Below are 20073 nucleotides of genomic sequence, written 5' to 3'. Positions count from 1 at the left end.
CTCTACGTCACTCCCAGTCATTCGACCAAGGACCAACGAGAAAGGAAAAGCCAAGGGTGAAGTGGTGACTGGAGTATAAATTAAAAAATATTTACCTGCCTTAAAAACAGGGCGGGCCGTGGACTGATCACACTACAGAAGAAAGGAATTTATCAGGTAAGCATAAATTATGTTTTCTTCTGTTAAGTGTGATCAGTCCACGGGTCATCATTACTTCTGGGATACCAATACCAAAGCAAAAGTACACGGATGACGGGAGGGATAGGCAGGCTCTTTATACAGAAGGAACCACTGCCTGAAGAACCTTTCTCCCAAAAATAGCCTCCGATGAAGCAAAAGTGTCAAATTTGTAAAATTTGGAAAAAGTATGAAGCGAAGACCAAGTTGCAGCCTTGCAAATCTGTTCAACAGAGGCCTCATTCTTGAAGGCCCAAGTGGAAGCCACAGCTCTAGTAGAATGAGCTGTAATTCTTTCAGGAGGCTGCTGTCCAGCAGTCTCATAAGCTAAACGAATTATGCTACGAAGCCAAAAAGAAAGAGAGGTAGCAGAAGCTTTTTGACCTCTCCTCTGCCCAGAGTAAATGACAAACAGAGAAGACGTTTGTCGAAATTCCTTAGTTGCCTGTAAGTAAAATTTTAGAGCACGGACTACATCCAGGTTGTGCAGTAGACGTTCCTTCTTTGAAGAAGGATTTGGGCATAAAGAAGGAACAACAATCTCTTGATTGATATTCCTGTTAGTAACTACCTTAGGTAAGAACCCAGGTTTAGTACGCAAGACTACCTTATCCGAATGAAAAATCAAATAAGGAGAATAACAATGTAAGGCTGATAATTCAGAGACTCTTCGAGCCGAGGAAATAGCCATTAAAAATAGAACTTTCCAAGATAACAACTTTATATCAATGGAATGAAGGGGTTCAAACGGAACGCCCTGTAAAACATTAAGAACAAGGTTTAAACTCCATGGTGGAGCAACAGTTTTAAACACAGGCTTAATTCTGGCCAAAGCCTGACAAAAAGCCTGGACGTCAGGAACTTCTGACAGACGTTTGTGTAACAGAATGGACAGAGCTGAGTTCTGTCCCTTTAATGAACTAGCAGATAAACCCTTTTCTAAACCTTCTTGTAGAAAAGACAATATCCTAGGAATCCTAACCTTACTCCAAGAGTAACCTTTGGATTCACACCAATATAGGTATTTACGCCATATCTTATGGTAAATCTTTCTGGTAACAGGTTTCCTAGCCTGTATTAAGGTATCAATAACTGACTCAGAAAATCCACGTCTTGATAAAATCAAGCGTTCAATTTCCAAGCAGTCAGCTTCAGAGAAGTTAGATTTTGATGTTTGAAGGGACCCTGTATCAGAAGGTCCTGTTTCAGAGGTAGAGACCAAGGTGGACAGGATGACATGTCCACCAGGTCTGCATACCAAGTCCTGCATGGCCACGCAGGTGCTATTAGAATCACTGATGCTCTCTCTTGTTTGATTCTGGCAATCAATCGAGGAAGCAACGGGAAGGGTGGAAACACGTAAGCCATCCTGAAGTCCCAAGGTGCTGTCAGAGCATCTATCAGGACTGCTCCTGGATCCCTGGATCTGGACCCGTAACGAGGAAGCTTGGCGTTCTGTCGAGACGCCATGAGATCTATCTCTGGTTTGCCCCAACGTCGAAGTATTTGGGCAAAGACCTCCGGAAGAAGTTCCCACTCCCCCGGATGAAAAGTCTGACGACTTAAGAAATCCGCCTCCCAGTTCTCCACTCCCGGGATGTGGATTGCTGACAGGTGGCAAGAGTGAGACTCTGCCCAGCAAATTATCTTTGATACTTCCATCATAGCTAGGGAGCTTCTTGTCCCTCCCTGATGGTTGATGTAAGCTACAGTCGTGATGTTGTCCGACTGAAACCTGATGAACCCCCGAGTTGTCAACTGGGGCCAAGCCAGGAGGGCATTGAGAACTGCTCTCAATTCCAGAATGTTTATTGGCAGGAGACTCTCCTCCTGACTCCATTGTCCCTGAGCCTTCAGAGAATTCCAGACGGCACCCCAACCTAGAAGGCTGGCGTCTGTTGTTACAATTGTCCAGTCTGGTCTGCTGAATGGCATCCCCCTGGACAGATGTGGCCGAGAAAGCCACCATAGAAGAGAATTTCTGGTCTCTTGATCCAGATTCAGAGAAGGGGATAAGTCTGAGTAATCCCCATTCCACTGACTTAGCATGCACAGTTGCAGTGGTCTGAGGTGTAAGCGTGCAAAGGGTACTATGTCCATTGCCGCTACCATTAAGCCGATTACCTCCATGCATTGAGCCACTGACGGGTGTTGAATGGAATGAAGGGTGCGGCAAGCACTTTGAAGTCTTGTTAGCCTGTCCTCTGTCAGGTAAATCTTAATTTCTACAGAATCTATAAGAGTCCCCAGGAAGGGAACTCTTGTGAGTGGAACGAGTGAACTTTTCTTTTCGTTCACCTTCCATCCATGTGACCTTAGAAATGCCAGCACTAACTCTGTATGAGACTTGGCAGTTTGAAAGCTTGAAGCTTGTATCAGAATGTCGTCTAGGTATGGAGCTACCGAGATTCCCCGCGGTCTTAGTACCGCCAGAAGAGCACCCAGAACCTTTGTGAAGATTCTTGGAGCTGTAGCCAATCCGAATGGAAGAGCCACAAACTGGTAATGCCTGTCTAGGAAGGCAAACCTTAGGTACCGATAATGATCTTTGTGAATCGGTATGTGAAGGTAAGCATCTTTTAAATCTACAGTGGTCATGTATTGACCCTCTTGGATCATAGGTAAAATTGTCCGAATAGTCTCCATCTTGAACGATGGAACTCTTAGGAATTTGTTTAGGATCTTTAAGTCCAGGATTGGTCTGAAAGTTCCCTCTTTTTTGGGAACCACAAACAGATTTGAGTAAAACCCCTGTCCCTGTTCCGATCGTGGAACTGGATGGATTACTCCCATTAACAAGAGCTCTTGTACACAGCGTAGAAACGCCTCTTTCTTTGTCTGGATTGTTGACAATCTTGACAGATGAAATCTCTCTCTTGGAGGAGAGTATTTGAAGTCCAGAAGGTATCCCTGAGATATTATCTCTAGCGCCCAGGGATCCTGAACATCTCTTGCCCAAGCCTGGGCGAAGAGAGAAAGTCTGCCCCCCACTAGATCCGATCCCGGATCGGGGGCCCTCAATTCATGCTGTTTTAGGGGCAGCAGCAGGTTTCCTAGTCTGCTTGCCCTTGTTCCAGGACTGGTTAGGTTTCCAGCCTTGTCTGTAGCGAGCAACAGCTCCTTCCTGTTTTGGTGCAGAGGAAGTTGATGCTGCTCCTGCTTTGAAATTACGAAAGGAACGAAAATTAGACTGTCTAGTCTTGGCTTTGTCCTGAGGCAGGGCATGGCCTTTACCTCCTGTAATGTCAGCGATAATCTCTTTCAACCCGGGCCCGAATAAGGTCTGCCCTTTGAAAGGTATATTAAGCAATTTAGACTTAGAAGTAACATCAGCTGACCAGGATTTTAGCCACAGCGCCCTGCGTGCCTGAATGGCGAATCCTGAATTCTTCGCCGTAAGTTTAGTAAGATGTACTACGGCCTCCGAAATGAATGAATTAGATAGTTTAAGGACTCTAAGCCTGTCCGTAATGTCGTCCAGAGTAGCTGAACCAATGTTCTCTTCCAGAGACTCAATCCAGAATGCCGCTGCAGCCGTGATCGGCGCAATGCATGCAAGGGGTTGCAATATAAAACCTTGTTGAACAAACATTTTCTTAAGGTAACCCTCTAACTTTTTATCCATTGGATCTGAAAAAGCACAGCTATCCTCCACCGGGATAGTGGTACGCTTAGCTAAGGTAGAAACTGCTCCCTCCACCTTAGGGACCGTTTGCCATAAGTCCCTTGTGGTGGTGTCTATTGGAAACATTTTTCTAAATATCGGAGGGGGTGAGAACGGCACACCGGGTCTATCCCACTCCTTATTAACAATTTCAGTAAGTCTCTTAGGTATAGGAAAAACCTCAGTACTCGTCGGTACCGCAAAATATTTATCCAACCTACACATTTTCTCTGGTATTGCAACTGTGTTACAATCATTCAGAGCCGCTAACACCTCCCCTAGTAATACACGGAGGTTTTCCAGTTTAAATTTAAAATATCTGAATCCAGTCTGTTTGGATCAGAACCGTCACCCACAGAATGAAGTTCTCCGTCCTCATGTTCTGCCACCTGTGACGCAGTGTCTGACATGGCCCTAATATTATCAGCGCACTCTGTTCTCACCCCAGAGTGATCACGCTTACCTCTTAGTTCTGGTAATTTAGCCAAAACCTCAGTCATAACAGTAGCCATATCCTGTAATGTGATTTGTAATGGCCGCCCAGATGTACTCGGCGCTACAATATCACGCACCTACCTCTGAGCGGGAGATGTAGGTACTGACACGTGAGGCGAGTTAGTCGGCATAACTCTCCCCTCGTTGTTTGGTGAAATTTGTTCAATTTGTACAGATTGACTTTTATTTAAAGTAGCATCAATACAGTTAGTACATAAATTTCTATTGGGCTCCACTTTGGCATTGCAACAAATGACACAGGTATCATCCTCTGAATCAGACATGTTTAACACACTAGCAAATAAACTTGCAACTTGGAAATACAATTCAATTAGAATAATATTAAAACGTACTGTGCCTTTAAGAAGCACAGAAGATCTATGACAGTTGAAAATTAATAAATTGAAACAGTTATAGCCTCAATCCTTGTAAACAACACAACTTTAGCAAAGGTTTAATCCCATTAGCAAAGATAACAAATTCTGAAAGCAGGAAACAAATTACAGAATAAACGTTTTTTATCTCAGTCAAACTATAATTCTCACAGCTCTGCTGAGAGAAATTACCTCCCTCAAAATAAGTTTTGAAGACCCCTGAGCTCTGTAGAGATGAACCGGATCATGCAGGGAATACAATGAGTTGCTGACTGAAATATTTGATGCATAGTAAAAGCGCCAAAAAAACGGCCCCTCCCCCTCACACACAGCAGTGAGGGAGAACAGAAACTGTCAGAAAAACAGATTAAGCAACTGCCAAGTGGAAAAATAGTGCCCAAACATTTATTCACTCAGTACCTCAGTAAATGAAAACGATTTTACATTCCAGCAAAAACGTTAAACATAATCTCTAGTTATTAAACAGCTTTATGTATTTCTTACAGTGTAATTCTAGTGAAGTACCATTCCCCAGAATACTGAAGTGTAAAGTATACATACATGACATTATATCGGTATGGCAGGATTTTCTCATCAATTCCATTGTCAGAAAATAAAAACTGCTACATACCTCTATGCAGATTCATCTGCCCGCTGTCCCCTGATCTGAAGTTTACCTCACTCCTCAGATGGCCGAGAACAGCAATATGATCTTAACTACTCCGGCTAAAATCATAGCAAAACTCTGGTAGATTCTTCTTCAAACTCTGCCAGAGAGGTAATAACACACTCCGGTGCTATTTTAAAATAACAAACTTTTGATTGAAGATATAAAACTAAGTATAATCACCATAGTCCTCTCACACATCCTATCTAGTCGTTGGGTGCAAGAGAATGACTGGGAGTGACGTAGAGGGGAGGAGCTATATGCAGCTCTGCTGGGTGAATCCTCTTGCACTTCCTGTTGGGGAGGAGTAATATCCCAGAAGTAATGATGACCCGTGGACTGATCACACTTAACAGAAGAAAGAAAGGAATGTATAAATGTGGCTATGGACCTTGCATCCCTTGTAGCCACACCGAAAAGCGAACAAGCTTTGTTAGCACAAATACAGGGGAAAAGTATCGAATGGCAACCTATGCCAATTGCAGAAGCAAAAATGTAGTATATCTGCTGTGGTGTAGTTGTAACAATAAGCAATATGTTGGGTGCACTACTCAGGAAGTACGTGAGAGGATCCGCCAACACCTCTCAGATATCAATAGATCAAAACAAAGCTCTGATTTGGCCAAACATTTCATCCTCAATCACAACAGTGATAGTGCAACATTTAAGTGGATAGTGATTGAGCATATAAAAGCCCCTAGGCGGGGTGGTAACATTACAAAAATGGTGCACAAACGTGAAGCCTTTTGGATTTTTACCTTCGGGACTAGGATACCATGAGGTTTTAATAGTGTTTATGATAGTAATTATTAGGAGTGATTCTCTTCTGTACATATTAAATTGAATTATGCACATCTAAATGATGCAGTTGTAAGTAGAATATTCATTCTTAATAATAAAAGTTTTAATGGTATTATGACCTGCTTTCTATATTAAAGGTTTTTATACCAAAGGTTTTAAGGTTTTGCTCTTTATAATACTAAATGTCATCTATGCTCAATAAGATACCTATTTATTATGTAGGTTGCAGGCTAAGCAACAACTATTTGAAATAATTGTTTGAAATAACCAATATATAATAATAAAAAATCAATGTGTAAAAACAGAATAAATGCATACATACAGGGTCTAGGTCTTCATATAAGAGTTTAGAGCTATTTATAGATGAATAAGCTATGGTTATGGTATTTACCCATTTAATAAATATTGTTCTTTATTATTTATAGTTAAACTTGAATTTTTAGCCAATGTTGCCGTCCTTGAAATATATACAGGGTTAAATAGACTACTAAGTACAAACACACAATTTTTAGACAATGCTGTTGTCTTTTAGTACACATAGGGTTAAATAGTTGATTACTAACCACAAACAAATGATTACCAGTCACATGTATATTTTGATCAACCAATTGGTTCTCAGTATTGTTTTTAAATAGCAGATGTCTACTCCACTAAAGCACGTCTATGATTAAGGCTACTAAGCCGAAACATGTCAGGCGTGCTCCGACTGTTGTAACCTTTTGTGTCTTTTAATGTGACTCAATAAAGAAGTTTTTTTACTGACCTGGAGGGTGCCGATATTTTTCTTCGTGAACTGTACTATTTTTATTTATATAATAATATAATATTTATATATATATATATATATATATATATATATATATTTATTTTTATTTTTTATTATTTTTTTTTTTTTTTTTTTTTTAAGTAAGGTCTTCACTTGTGTTAACCTGGTGAGTGCAAATTTTGTTTGCACTTGAGCACACCAGTTTACTTCCGACTTGTAATACGCGCAAGTTAGCGTGGTCGCGATATTGCTTATCGTGACCCATGCTAACCTTAGTGTGCCTCTTGCAATCTAGCCCTATATGTCAATTAAGGATAGAATCACATTTTTATATTACATCAAATAACATGTAATTATGTATTGCAGATGTTGCCAATATAACACGAAATAAGAAATGGTTACAAAACTAAAGAAAAAAAAACACTATTAAGAATAAATATGAATTTAACCCTTTGAGTTCCATCACCCACCTTGAGGGCAATCTGGGGCTCCCATCGACTCCCACCCTGGCGATCAGGCCTGTATAGTGACAGGCATCGCCAGGGCTTCATGTTTTGCGCAGTGACAACACGAGCAATAACGTGATGAAGTCACTGCACAACTTTATTGAAAAATTACAATGCACAGTATAGGGAAATGGGGGCATGCTGCTTAGAAGCCTGTATCTCAGGCATCTAAGCAGCTACAGACCCCCAAGACCCACCATGGGAAAGGTAATCGCCTAACCTTTCCGATCTGAAAAAAATAAAAGGGACATTCTACACCAGAATTGTTATTGTTTAAAAAGATTATCCCTTTATTACCTATTCCCTAGTTTTGCACAACCAACACAGTTATATAAATACACTTTTTACCTGTGTGATTACCTTGTATCTAAGCCTCTGCAAACTGCCCCCTTATTTCAGTTCTTTTGACAGACATCCATTTTAGCCAATCAGAGCCGGCTCACCGGAACTCCACCTGTGTGAGCTATATGAAACACATGAACCAACTCCCTCTAGTGGTGAAAAACTGTTAAGATGACCTTAGAGAAGAGGCGGCCTTCAAGGGCTTAAAAATTTGCATATGAACCTCCTAGGTTTAGTTTTCAACTAAGAATACCAAGAGAACAAAGCAAAATTGGTGATAAAAGTAAATTGGAAAATTGTTCAAAATTACATTCTCTATCTGAATCACAAAAGTTTATTTTGGACTAGACTGTCCTAAAAAAATAAATATATTAATATCAAAATTACAATATTTGACCAGTGGGTCTAATAATATGGCAAGGTACAGTGAGATACACACACACACACACTACCTGTATTGGAATCATCCTTCTGCACCCTTAGTGAGATGTATTTTGTTTAACCTGTTGGATGTGTTGAGCATTACTGCCTGTGCCATACCTGTTATTTGAGGCCCAATCCCAGCAGGGGCAGTAATGCTCATCCACAGTGGGACTGCCTCTGTAATCAGTGTATCAACTAAGTTATTGTGATTCACAGTTTCTAAGAGCACGCACAGTAAGTCTTCCTTGAATTGCTGAGACTCAGGAGCACACTGTTAGTGCAGTAAATTCAGCATGTATCAGAGCTTTACATTAGCTATAAGGACCCCCCAAAAAACAAACAAACAAAAAAAAAACACGACTTTTGAAAAGAAAGGCAGGAGCAGAGGGCAAAGTATTAAAAAAAAATTAAAAAAAAGAATTTAATAACAAAACTTGGAAAATTGTTCACACCTGAAAGCATGCTTAAATCACACTCGGCAATCTTTACTTCTCATATATCTCTTACTACACAGTGATTCAACATTCTGCAGACTCACAGCTACATCAGCATGGATAAAACCAAGTTAAAAGTTCACATGTATACAGTCAACCACCCAATTACACCAAAGATCAATACCTGCACAAGTGCAAGGCCTGCAATAATCATTTGAAACTTTCTATGTAGATTACAGTACTTTTTACTTTTATGACTTTTAAAGAGAAATGTTGCCCAAATACTTATATAGCAGAAGCAACTGGTTACCATCATCCGGTGTATAAGATCTGTAAAGGACAATGCTTTGGTAAATGTATATTACAACACACAGAACAAAATGGAATCGTATTTCAAAAGAAAACATAAGATGCTAAAACAAGAAGCCTAACACTGAAACTAGAAGTGTATTTAAAATCCATCTGTAGAAAACTGAGTAAGTGCAATTTAAGGTTGCACAGATACAATTTTTTAAGACAGAGTACAAATACCAATACTTTTTTCCCAAATACTCGTCGATAACAATTACCAATAATTTTTAATGTAATGTGACAGATTCCCCAAGCACAATACAGACTAATGATTTAAGATAGTTTCTTTATAATTATGAAGAACTGTAACTAAAGACATTCTGAAATAATAAAACGTTTATTTGCTTGTTGTCATAAAGTTGCAAAAACCTTGAAGAAATTTTACAGAACATGTTTATAAATATATATAAAAATGTAAACAGAGCATTGGTAAAGCTTACCAATCAAATGTAATCTAAATCTAGTCCTATAACTGTAGGATAAGTGTTCATAGGACTTAACTTGGGAACATGCAGTTTGAAAAGACGCCACAAGATAGCGTATGGGTAGGAAGTGGAACTGGAAGGCGTTTTGTACTAAGAATGAAGATAGAAGTGTGAGTAAATGTTCTTCATAGGCAGACACTCCCTGTCACGCAAGCCCAGTCACGTAGCCCTCTCTCTTCTCTCCGCCCACCGATTGGTACTTCAGGGAATGATTGGCAGAGAGCGCTTCCAAAAAACCACCCTCGTGCGACCACTCTTCTTTCCTGGAGGACGCAGTTGCGGGGCTGAAGATCTGCAGGTATCGGTTTAAGTATCGGAGCATTTGCACGAGTACAGGTATTTGTGCAAATACTCGGGACATGAATGCCAAAATTTATCTTTCATGATTCAGATAGAGCATGCAATTATAAAGCAAATTTCAGTACTTTTCCATTAATGGACCGATGATTTAAAGACCTCCATGCACATAAGCAAAGTCACAGACCATGTGTCAAGTCTAATTACTTATATGCTAAAGTTCCACCAATAAATGAATCAATCCTAACATAGTAATTAATTTACCCAGCGTTCAGCTATGTGAGCGCCATTTTTCATATATACAGCAGCAATAATGCAGCCAGCAAATGCACACACCAACGGATACATCAGCAAGTAATTTACAATTTGCATTTTCCAAGTATTTTACTGATTGACGTTTATTCTTTGTTTTTCTAAAAAATTGTTTTTCAATATTAAAAATATTTGTCCTGATAAATGAATCATATTATTACAATAAATATACCAAATATCACAAAGAAAAAAAAAAGTGAAATAAATGTGATAACAAAAATCATAAAAGGAAAACCAAATAAAGTTCTGAATAAAGGATATGTCTGTGTCCTCTGGATGAGTTTTTCAGCTTGTTAGCATTCCTCAGTGAGATCCCATAAAAAAGGAAACAGAAAATTGCAACATAGTGTGAATCTGTAATGGCACTTTGAGGAAGTAGTTGTTTTGTAACAAATGACTACTCACATTTGTTGGAGCTTTCCACTAAGCTCAAGGATATGCGCACTCCCACTTTATACTGATGGGAAAACAGTACACTAGGCAAAACTTGGATACAAATTTATTTTAAAATATATAAAAGCGTCACATAAGCCTTGATAACACCACAATGTAAGGGTACAAAAGCAGATATGCTGTAATAAATGCTTCAAATCGCCAAACTTGCAAAGAGGTAAATGGATCAGCAGGAGTGTGACCGCCGAAACCAAAACCTCTTTAGTAGCAAGACAGTAGCGCTAAGCCCCCAGGTGTCCTGGCTAGTGTAGAGACGTGATAAAACTCAATATAGAACAGTTCAGTTCCGACGTACGTTTCGCAGGTATGCTTTGTCAAGGAATTCCTTGACAAAGCATACCTGCGAAACGTACGTCGGAACTGAACTGTTCTATATTGAGTTTTATCACATCTCTACACTAGCCAGGACACCTGGGGGCTTAGCGCTACTGTCTTGCTACTAAAGAGGTTTTGGTTTCGGCGGTCACACTCCTGCTGATCCATTTACCTCTTTGCAAGTTTGGCGATTTGAAGCATTTATTACAGCATATCTGCTTTTGTACCCTTACATTGTGGTGTTATCAAGGCTTATGTGACGCTTTTATATATTTTAAAATAAATTTGTATCCAAGTTTTGCCTAGTGTACTGTTTTCCCATCAGTATAAAGTGGGAGTGCGCATATCCTTGAGCTTAGTGGAAAGCTCCAACAAATGTGAGTAGTCATTTGTTACAAAACAACTACTTCCTCAAAGTGCCATTACAGATTCACACTATGTTGCAATTTTCTGTTTCCTTTTTTATGGGATCTCACTGAGGAATGCTAACAAGCTGAAAAACTCATCCAGAGGACACAGACATATCCTTTATTCAGAACTTTATTTGGTTTTCCTTTTATGATTTTTGTTATCACATTTATTTCACAAATGAATCATATTAGTTTCAAGCTGCCATTAATTTATGTTTTTTTTGTTTATTTGTACTTATTACTGTACTGTCTGATCAGCATAATTGTTGTCCGATTATCTTAAAAGTTAATAGTTTCCTTATACTCTGCTAGGATTTTCATTTTTGCGCTAGTCGGATTGCACTGGTATTACAAGTTAAAATTAAACAGTTTTTTTCTTCAGCAATAACCCTAATCGCGCTTATAGTCAAAATACGAAAATCATTTTCGCATTCCCCATAGAGAAGTCAATGGAGAAAAAAAAGTTGGAAAAAAATTATGTAACAGAGTATGTTCTATTCATTCATTATTCAACAATATTTCTACAAATATCTGATGGTAAACACTGTTAATTTCGTCGACTAAAACTTGACTAAAATGAGCACAAAACTAAAGAAATTCTGATGACTAAAATACGACTAAAACTAAAATGGCATTTTAGTCAAAAGACTATGACTAAAACTAAATCAAAATGGCATTTTAGTCAAAAGAATATGACTAAAACTAAATCAAAATTTGCTGTCAAAATTAACAGTTTCTAAATCTGTGTCTATACTGCATGTTTAAACCTTAATACAATTAATAATATTAGGTGTTATGTTTATTCCTGGAGTATATAATGAGTTTGGAAATTATAGAGAAATGCATAAATAATACATTACACTTTAACTAAACCCCTTAGATTTTAGTCAAATAAAATCTACTGGAGATTTAGTCGACTAATATCAACTGAAGAGTTAGTCGACTAAAATTAGACTAAAACTAAAACAATTCAGATGACTAAAATACGACTAAAACTAAAATGGCATTTTAGTCAAAAGACTAAAACTAAGACTAAATTGAAATTTGCCGTCAAAATTAACACTGATGGTAAACAAAAAAATAATAAAAAAAAAATATATATATATTTGGATTTTCCATCTCAAAACAAAGCACCCCTTTGGTCTAAATTCCATAATGGATGTTGATTTATTTTACTGATAGATTAATGATTGGTTTTTTCATTTTCTCTCCTTTTTAATAAAAAAGAAAATGAATTAAAGTAAAGAATATCTTTAAGTAAAAAATATCTTTAAGTGGAGATTTAGTTCTACATCCATTTAGGATCAAATCAGAGTAATAAAAAAGTTTTTTTCATATATATCTAGCCATCTGACAGTTTTAAATAAACACACTTAACATTTATGTTTGCTTTAAAATGAAAATGTTTAATATAAGAAACAAAAAAAACAATTAATGATAATTTACCTTTAACCATGACTATCTAGGCAGTCATGGGTTAATTCAACAGATGCATGTAATTGATAATTAACTTTACCTTTAAATTAAGGCTTTTCCCAGCACTAGTTATGCCAGTGAACAAGGGCTGACATTAGGCCCGAAACATGTTTGGCTGCTGTTGCTCTATGTCAGTTACAGGACTGTAGCTGATTTTCCCTTCTGTTTTTTCTTTCATGTTTTTACATGCAACTGATTTTTAACATTTTTTGTACCAAATAAAGCTGTATTTTTCAACTTTTAACAATTTGACATATACTCTTTTCTTTTTCATATGGTCTGGAGATGCGGATTAGCAGAGTGTTTGTATATATGTATATATATATATATATATATATATATATATATATATATATAAAATTTTATTTTTTGTATTTTTTTGTTAAATTAGTTTAAGTACTTTGGTGGGGGGGGGGGGTTTCTAACACACAAGATCTTATATCTTTGAGCCCTGGTAACTTTTTTGTGCAATATTTTTTTTGTAATCATTTTTATTAGATGGTGTAAATGTATTTTGTATTGCATTTTTGGTGTGTTTTGTGCAACTTGTAATATCAGCGCAATTAAAAACTGCTTGCGAAAACACGATATCGCTTGAGCAAAAAACTTTGCGCCCAACGTGTAATCTAGCCCTTAATAGATAATATAATAGTTTCCTTAATGCATTTATTATGCTTGGGAGCTGGAAGAATAAAAAAAATATTGCTCATCTGCGCGTGTACACGCTCGCTGAAAGCTGTTTGCAGAATAAATAAATGACAGCTTATTTTTGCGCAGGTGTGCACATCAGGAATCCTTCCCAGCGTGACTCACGCAAACTGCGTCACTGAAGTAAACAGCATGTGGGCTAAAAACTTTATCCCCAGCATAGATATGAAGAATTGCGCTTGCAGCGCTTAAGTAAGTTGTGGTGGGTAAATTAGTCTGTCTGGATGGATTAATTTATTAGTCGAACGTTAGCATATAAGTAATTACACTTTGCACATGGTCTGTGATTTTGCTTATGTGCATGGTGGTCTTTAAATAACTGGTGGTCAGTAAATGGCAAAGCAACCAGTTTTCAAATATACTTCATTATCTTGGTATCCTTTGTTGAAGGAGCAGAAATGTATTATTGGGAGCTAGCTAAATATATAAAATGAACAAAATGACAAGCAGCATATATGTGCAGCCCCCAATAAATAAGCAGCTAGCTCCCGGTAGTGTATTGCTGCTCTGTCTTGAGCTTACCTAGGTATGCTTTTTGTAATTAAAATTGTAATAAAGGCTATAAATAAGAGTGTGTTTTTTCCGTTAAACTTTATAGTTATACAAAGGGGTTAGCAACATATAAATAAAGGGCTTTCCGTATAGTTATGTAACTATGATCTGCATATAGGTGTTTTCATAAGCCTCTATGCAAATAAATGCACATTTACTAATGACAGGTGATTGCTATTAATAACATGAAACTAGAGAGACGCACTCAACTGAGACAGAACAAAAGCTAGAAAACTTCCGTGCTTGTCCACAAGGTCAGTGCCACTCAGGGTGCAGTCTCCTTTAGCACATTATGCCTTTCACAGAGAAAAAAGATCCTGTAGCATATCAGTCTGATCCTGCCCAATGACAGCCCAGCGCTGAAATACCAGGCAATTCTTCTCTGAACAAGAGAAAACAACAAACCCCAGAAGTATGTTTCGGCCTCCGTTGGGCCTCGCCAGTGAGGTGCAGTTGCATCTCTCTAGGGCATATGTGCAAGGAGTCCACGTCTGGTTTCCCGTTTTACTCTTAGGGAGACCCAAGAGTAATTTGCATGAAAACAAGAAATGAGAGACGCACTCAAATGAGACAGAACAAAAGCTAGAAAAACGTCCATGCCACTCAGGATGCAGTCTCTTTTGCACATTATGCCTTTCACAGAGAAAAAATATCCTGTAGAATATCAGTCTGACCCTGCCCAATGACAGTCCAGCACCGAAATACCAGGCAATTCTTCTCTGAACAAGAGAAAAAAACAAACCCCAGACGTACGTTTCGGCCTCCGTTGGGCCTCGTCAGTGACTCCTTGCACATATGCCCTAGAGAGATACAACTGCACCTCACTCACGAGGCCCAAGGGAGGCCGAAACGTATGCCTGGGGTTTGTTGTTTTCTCTTGTTCAGGGAGGCCGAAATGTACGCCTGGGGTTTGTTGTTTTCTCTTGTTCAGAGTAGAATTGCCTGGTATTTCGGTGCTGGACTGTGACTGGGCAGGATCAGACTGATATGCTACAGGATATTTTTTTCTCTGTGGAAGGCATAATGTGCTAAAAGAGACTGCACCCTGAGTGGCACTGACCTTGTGGACAAGCACTGACGTTTTTAGAGCTTTTGTTCTGTCTCAGTTGAGTGCGTCTCTCTATTTTCTTGTTTAGGTGATTGCTATTACCACAGTGATCCCATGGCTATTAAATCTTATATAGGGGCTTTATTTTATATTAGTATACGTTTTACCTCTGTGATTACCTTGTATATAAGCCTCTGCATACTGCCCCCTTATTTCAGTTCTTTTGACAGACTTGTATTTTAGCCAATCAGTGCTGACTCATGAATAACTCCACTGGAGTGAACATGTTATATGTATGGCACAAGTGAACTAGCACTGTCTAACTGTGTAAAACTGTGAAAATGTACAAAGGTGGCATTCAAGGGTAAATAAATCAGCAAATGAGCCTTCCTATGTTTAGCTTTCAACAAAGAATACCAAGAAAACAAAGCAAATTTAATGATAAAAGTAAAATGGAAAGGCGTTTACAATTGCATGCCCTATCTGAATCATGAAAGTTTAATTTTGACAAGACTGTCCAACTTTTGCAAACGTTTACTGTCTTTTTCTGAAGTTTATAAATAAAAAAAGCATTTATATATACTGTATGTAACAACAAAGGAGAAGGAACATGTTGCATAACCCGTTTGCTTTTGTTTATAACAAAAACATTATGCATCTGGCTTTGGAGTTTATTTTTGTGCAATGTCCCGAAGTTCAATAAGCGGAAATACTGTTTTTTTGCAGTATCCCATCAAGGACAAAGCAAATCAGCACACCACTACAATAATTTATTGAACTATTTTCTGAAGCAGAACCCTATGCTACCAAAAACAGCAACTGATGTTTAAATGTCACTCATTGAAAAAGCAATATGGTCTTTGCTGCTTCAATGGATAACTTCAAACTACATTGCAGTCCTCAAATGACAACAGTTAACCCTTTCCTAACACTATCCTACACCCTGGCCCCTAAACCTAGTCACCCTCTATTGCTATTCATAACATTTTGATATTTGGAAATGTAAACAAACGTTTAAAGATCTTTATAGCGCAAAACTTAAAGGGACACTGAACCCAAACATTTTCTTCCGTGATTCAGATAGAGCATGCAATTTTAAACAACTTTCTAATTTACTCCTATTATCAATTTTATTCGTTCTCTTGCTATCTTTATTTGAAAAAAAAGGCATCTAAGCTATTGTTTGGTTCAGACTCTGGACAGCACTTGTTTATTGGTCGGTTAAAGTAATCCACCAATCAGCAAGAACAACCCAGGTTGTTCACCAAAAATAGGCCGGCATCTAAACTTACATTCTTGCTTTTTAAATAAAGATACCAATAGAATGAATAACATTTGATAATAGGAGTAAATTAGAAATGTGCTTAAAATTGCATGCTCTATCTGAATCACGAAAGAAATAATTGGGGTTCAGGGTCCCTTGAAGAGGTAATTTTACAGATAGAACCCTGGTGATCTTGTAGGTTATAGGTGCTCCCAAAAAACAAACAAAAAACAAACAAAAAAAAAGGTAAAAGATCCCTGTGGAAGATAGGGTAAACGTATTCTTACTATGGGCCCAATTCTTCTAAGCACTGTGGACAGATTCTTTTAGAAGTCCTGTCGGTATGGCAGAGTCCCTCAAAGAATTTTTAAAAAGGCTAATTTTAGAAGCTGATTATCCCACTATGTGCGGTTCAGGATGTGAAGGAGACCCATACATTTCATCATAATGCTCCGTGCCAGATAAAAAAAATAAAAAAAAATAATAATAATCAGGTCCTATAAGCGTATGGGGATTAGACAATGACAGTACAGTATATGGTTTTAAGTGACGTATTTAGGGTCGCTTTTTGGGGCTCTTAAATCCCTTTCATAATTGTGAGCTCCACAACGTATGACATTCCACATCTGAATCTGGGAAATACTGAACATGGGCAGCTGCATAATTACCACCAGTTACTTGCCTGGAATAGGGCGTTAGTCCGGCTCCCTTCAGCTGGATCTCCCACCTCTCCCCAGTTGGGTTTACAATCTCCCCCAGGTACATGGCAGCCCCATCACCGAGCTGCCCCGCAAAACTTCCGAACTGGTGGCCACAGTAGCAGTGAGCTGCAGGCTCGGATCCATGGAGCAGACGGTTTCCGCTGAAGTACTCAACCGCCTCTGCTTCATCTTCCTTGTCAAGATTCAAGCCGAGTAGCGCCAGTGCGGGCTGGGACCATGCCACCAGACGTGGGTTGGATACGGGGGTAGGTCGCACTCGGGAGAAACAAGCTCCATGCACCTGGCGTGCCGTGGTCGCATCCTCGCTGGTTCCATCGCCCGCTTCCACGGGCAACGAGCGCAGTACTAAGTTATCGAAAGCCAGCGCCTGGAAACGTGAACTCAGCCCGCAGACTGGGTCAGTGAGCAGTCCGCGCTTCATTATGGCAAACACTCCAGTTAGAAGCCCGGTCATCGGCTGCCTCCAGTGACCAGTCCCCTTACACAGACACCTAGCGCTCCACAACAAGCGATGTGCGCGTGCTGGGCTCGTTGCCATCAGCTGTCATGAAGCCCAGAAGGAAACATCAACAAATTGCATCATGTCTACGCGACACGCATTGTCATACCACGTGTCGCAATCTAATCATCTAAAAACTTTATTGCTATTTGTTTTTGTTGCAGGTTTATTTGAATGAGTTAACCAATACTGTCGACTGGAGGTCTAGAAATATTTTATGTTCCATGTCACTACTACAATATAAATATCTGCTCCTATCAGTTTCGTATACATAGTAAATTATGATACGTTATGTGCAGGGGCAGAGGGCAGAAGAACAATTATTTTCTAGGCCCCCCTGCAAGCAATATTTGTGGTGCGCCTTTTAAGCCAAGCTCAATGACATGAAACTGGAACTAAGTGTATCTAGACAATGTTTATCACTTAAAGGTACAGGAAAGTCAAAATTAAACTTGCTAGATTCAGATAGAGCATGTAATGTTAAGATATTTTAAAATTTACTTATATTTTCAAATCTGCTTCATTCTCTTATTGAAAAAGAATACACACATCCTACACTAGTGGGAGCTGCCTGCTGATTGGTGCCTGCATACATTTGTCTCTTGTGATTGGCTAACTAGATGTGTTCAGTTAGCTGACAGTAGTGCAACGCTGATCCTTCAGCAAAGGATACAAAAAGAATGAAGCAAATATGATAAAAGAAGTAAATTGGAAAGTTGTTTCAAATTGCATGTGCTATCCAAATAATAAAAGACAATGTTGGGATTTCTTGTCCCTTTAAAGGGAAACATACTAATCCATTTTAACATAGATACCGAATAAAAAGGAAGAAAACAAAATGAGTTGAGTTAAAGGTACATGAAACCCAAAAATTTTCTTTCATGATTCAGATAGAGAATACAATTTTAAACAACTTTCTAATTTACTTCTAGTATCTAATCTGTTTAATTCTCTTAGTATCATTTGTTGAAGGAGCAGCAATGCACTGCTAGTTTCTAACTGAATACATGGGTGAGCCAATCACCTTCAAAATATATATGCAGCCACCAATCAACAGCTAGAACCTAGGTTCTATGCTGCTCATGAACTTGTCTAGATAAACCGTTCAGCAAATGATAGCAAGAGAAGGAAGGAAATTAAATAATAGAAGTAAATTGGAAAGTTGTTTAAAATTGTATTCTCTATCTGAACCATGAAAGAAAATGTTGGGTTTCATGTCCCTTTAAGAGAGCCTGTATATCATGTTGTCAATATTAGTAGAAGCGCTGGTATTAAGGGCATAGGTCAAACAATAAGGTTGAGAATACGAGTTGTCAAGTGAAAAGCCACACATCCATACCCTAGATGCAGCCGTCAAGATCTCCCCAAAGGTGTCGAGGCATCCATATATATAAGCAGGAGGAGAATATAAAGTAGTCGTGAGTATGCCAAATACAGTTAACACAGTGTGTTAGTCTATGATTAAGGTCCCAGGATCAAAACCGTTCAGACTTTTATGTGGCCTTTTTTTAGCATGTATGATGGTTTCCATGTACTTTTTAATGCAGATTAAATAAAGGATTATTTTTATTTTACTATTTGGAGGTTTTTTGGAACTTTATTTTGTAAACTGAATAAAAATATTGCTACCTTAAAAGCCAACACATTTACAAGAAATATTGTTGTAAACATCAGCAGATTAACCATCAGTAATCAGCTTTAGACTAAGGGCCAGCTTTATCAACTGGTGCAAGCACCATCAACTGCAGGTTTGCATAAGTGAACCTGTAGCCCAGATTTAGGAAGCAGCTGTCATCAGAGCGCTGCTTGTTAATACACTTTGCCACCTGTTATGTGGCGTATGTCAATCCCCCCGGACTTTTCCGACTGGGGAGATTGACAGCCCTTGCTCACAAACGAGCAGGGGGCGATGTTGCACACTAGCCGTAGTGTGCAATGGTCAACGCAGGTATCAAATTGCTGCCCAGTAGATGAGAAGCCGGGCGGACAGGGGTGAAGATGTACGCCTCTGTCTGCCTTATTTTGTTAAATCTGGCCTTTAAAAGTTACAATCATAACAACACTATTTCTCTAGTACTGTATAGATAACAAAAAAAGAAAGCTGCACTATGAATATATTTTTTCTACATGTTATTAAACTTTACAGACAAATGGAATATATTAAGCACCAAAAACAAAAGGCACATTTTATAAAAATACACAAAACAAATATTTATAATCCTCTTCTAAAGAATATTTCTTCAGAGGATAATATTTAAAAGCAAATTCCATCATTATACAAATAGAGAGTAAAAAAAGGTAAAGAAGAATCCCCCCACCTGTTCCGCCACTGATATCAGAAAGTGAAACTCAGGTATTCACGCCTCAAAAAGTCAGAACCAAAAAGTGCATGAATAGATTTGCTTAACTTTGGACTCTGAGTTCGTCGATACATCAAATTGCTCAATTATTGAAACAGTATGGCTTGCTCCTCCCTTCTCTTCTTATATCCAAACATATTTTATTACTGCTAAAAAATTGTCAATAGACCTA

The 20073-nt window shown here is 38.5% G+C and overlaps 1 protein-coding gene across 1 annotated transcript in view; it reads right to left on the bottom strand.

Annotated features, from left to right (window-relative positions):
• The window catches only part of SELENOO (selenoprotein O), a 132414-nt gene extending 114832 nt beyond the window's left edge, over nucleotides 1–17582 (bottom strand). The window contains exon 1 of the mRNA XM_053716636.1: nucleotides 17003–17582. Within this exon, the coding sequence (XP_053572611.1) occupies nucleotides 17003–17580 (578 nt within the window). The 5' untranslated portion in view covers nucleotides 17581–17582. The remainder of the gene's footprint in view (nucleotides 1–17002) is intronic.
• Between the last annotated feature and the right edge of the window lie 2491 nt (nucleotides 17583–20073).

The sequence above is a fragment of the Bombina bombina genome, chromosome 6 (assembly GCF_027579735.1).
Source record: "Bombina bombina isolate aBomBom1 chromosome 6, aBomBom1.pri, whole genome shotgun sequence".
NCBI lineage: Eukaryota > Metazoa > Chordata > Amphibia > Anura > Bombinatoridae > Bombina > Bombina bombina.
Note: the sequence above shows the minus strand (reverse complement) of the source record. Positions and strands in the feature narration are given on the sequence as shown.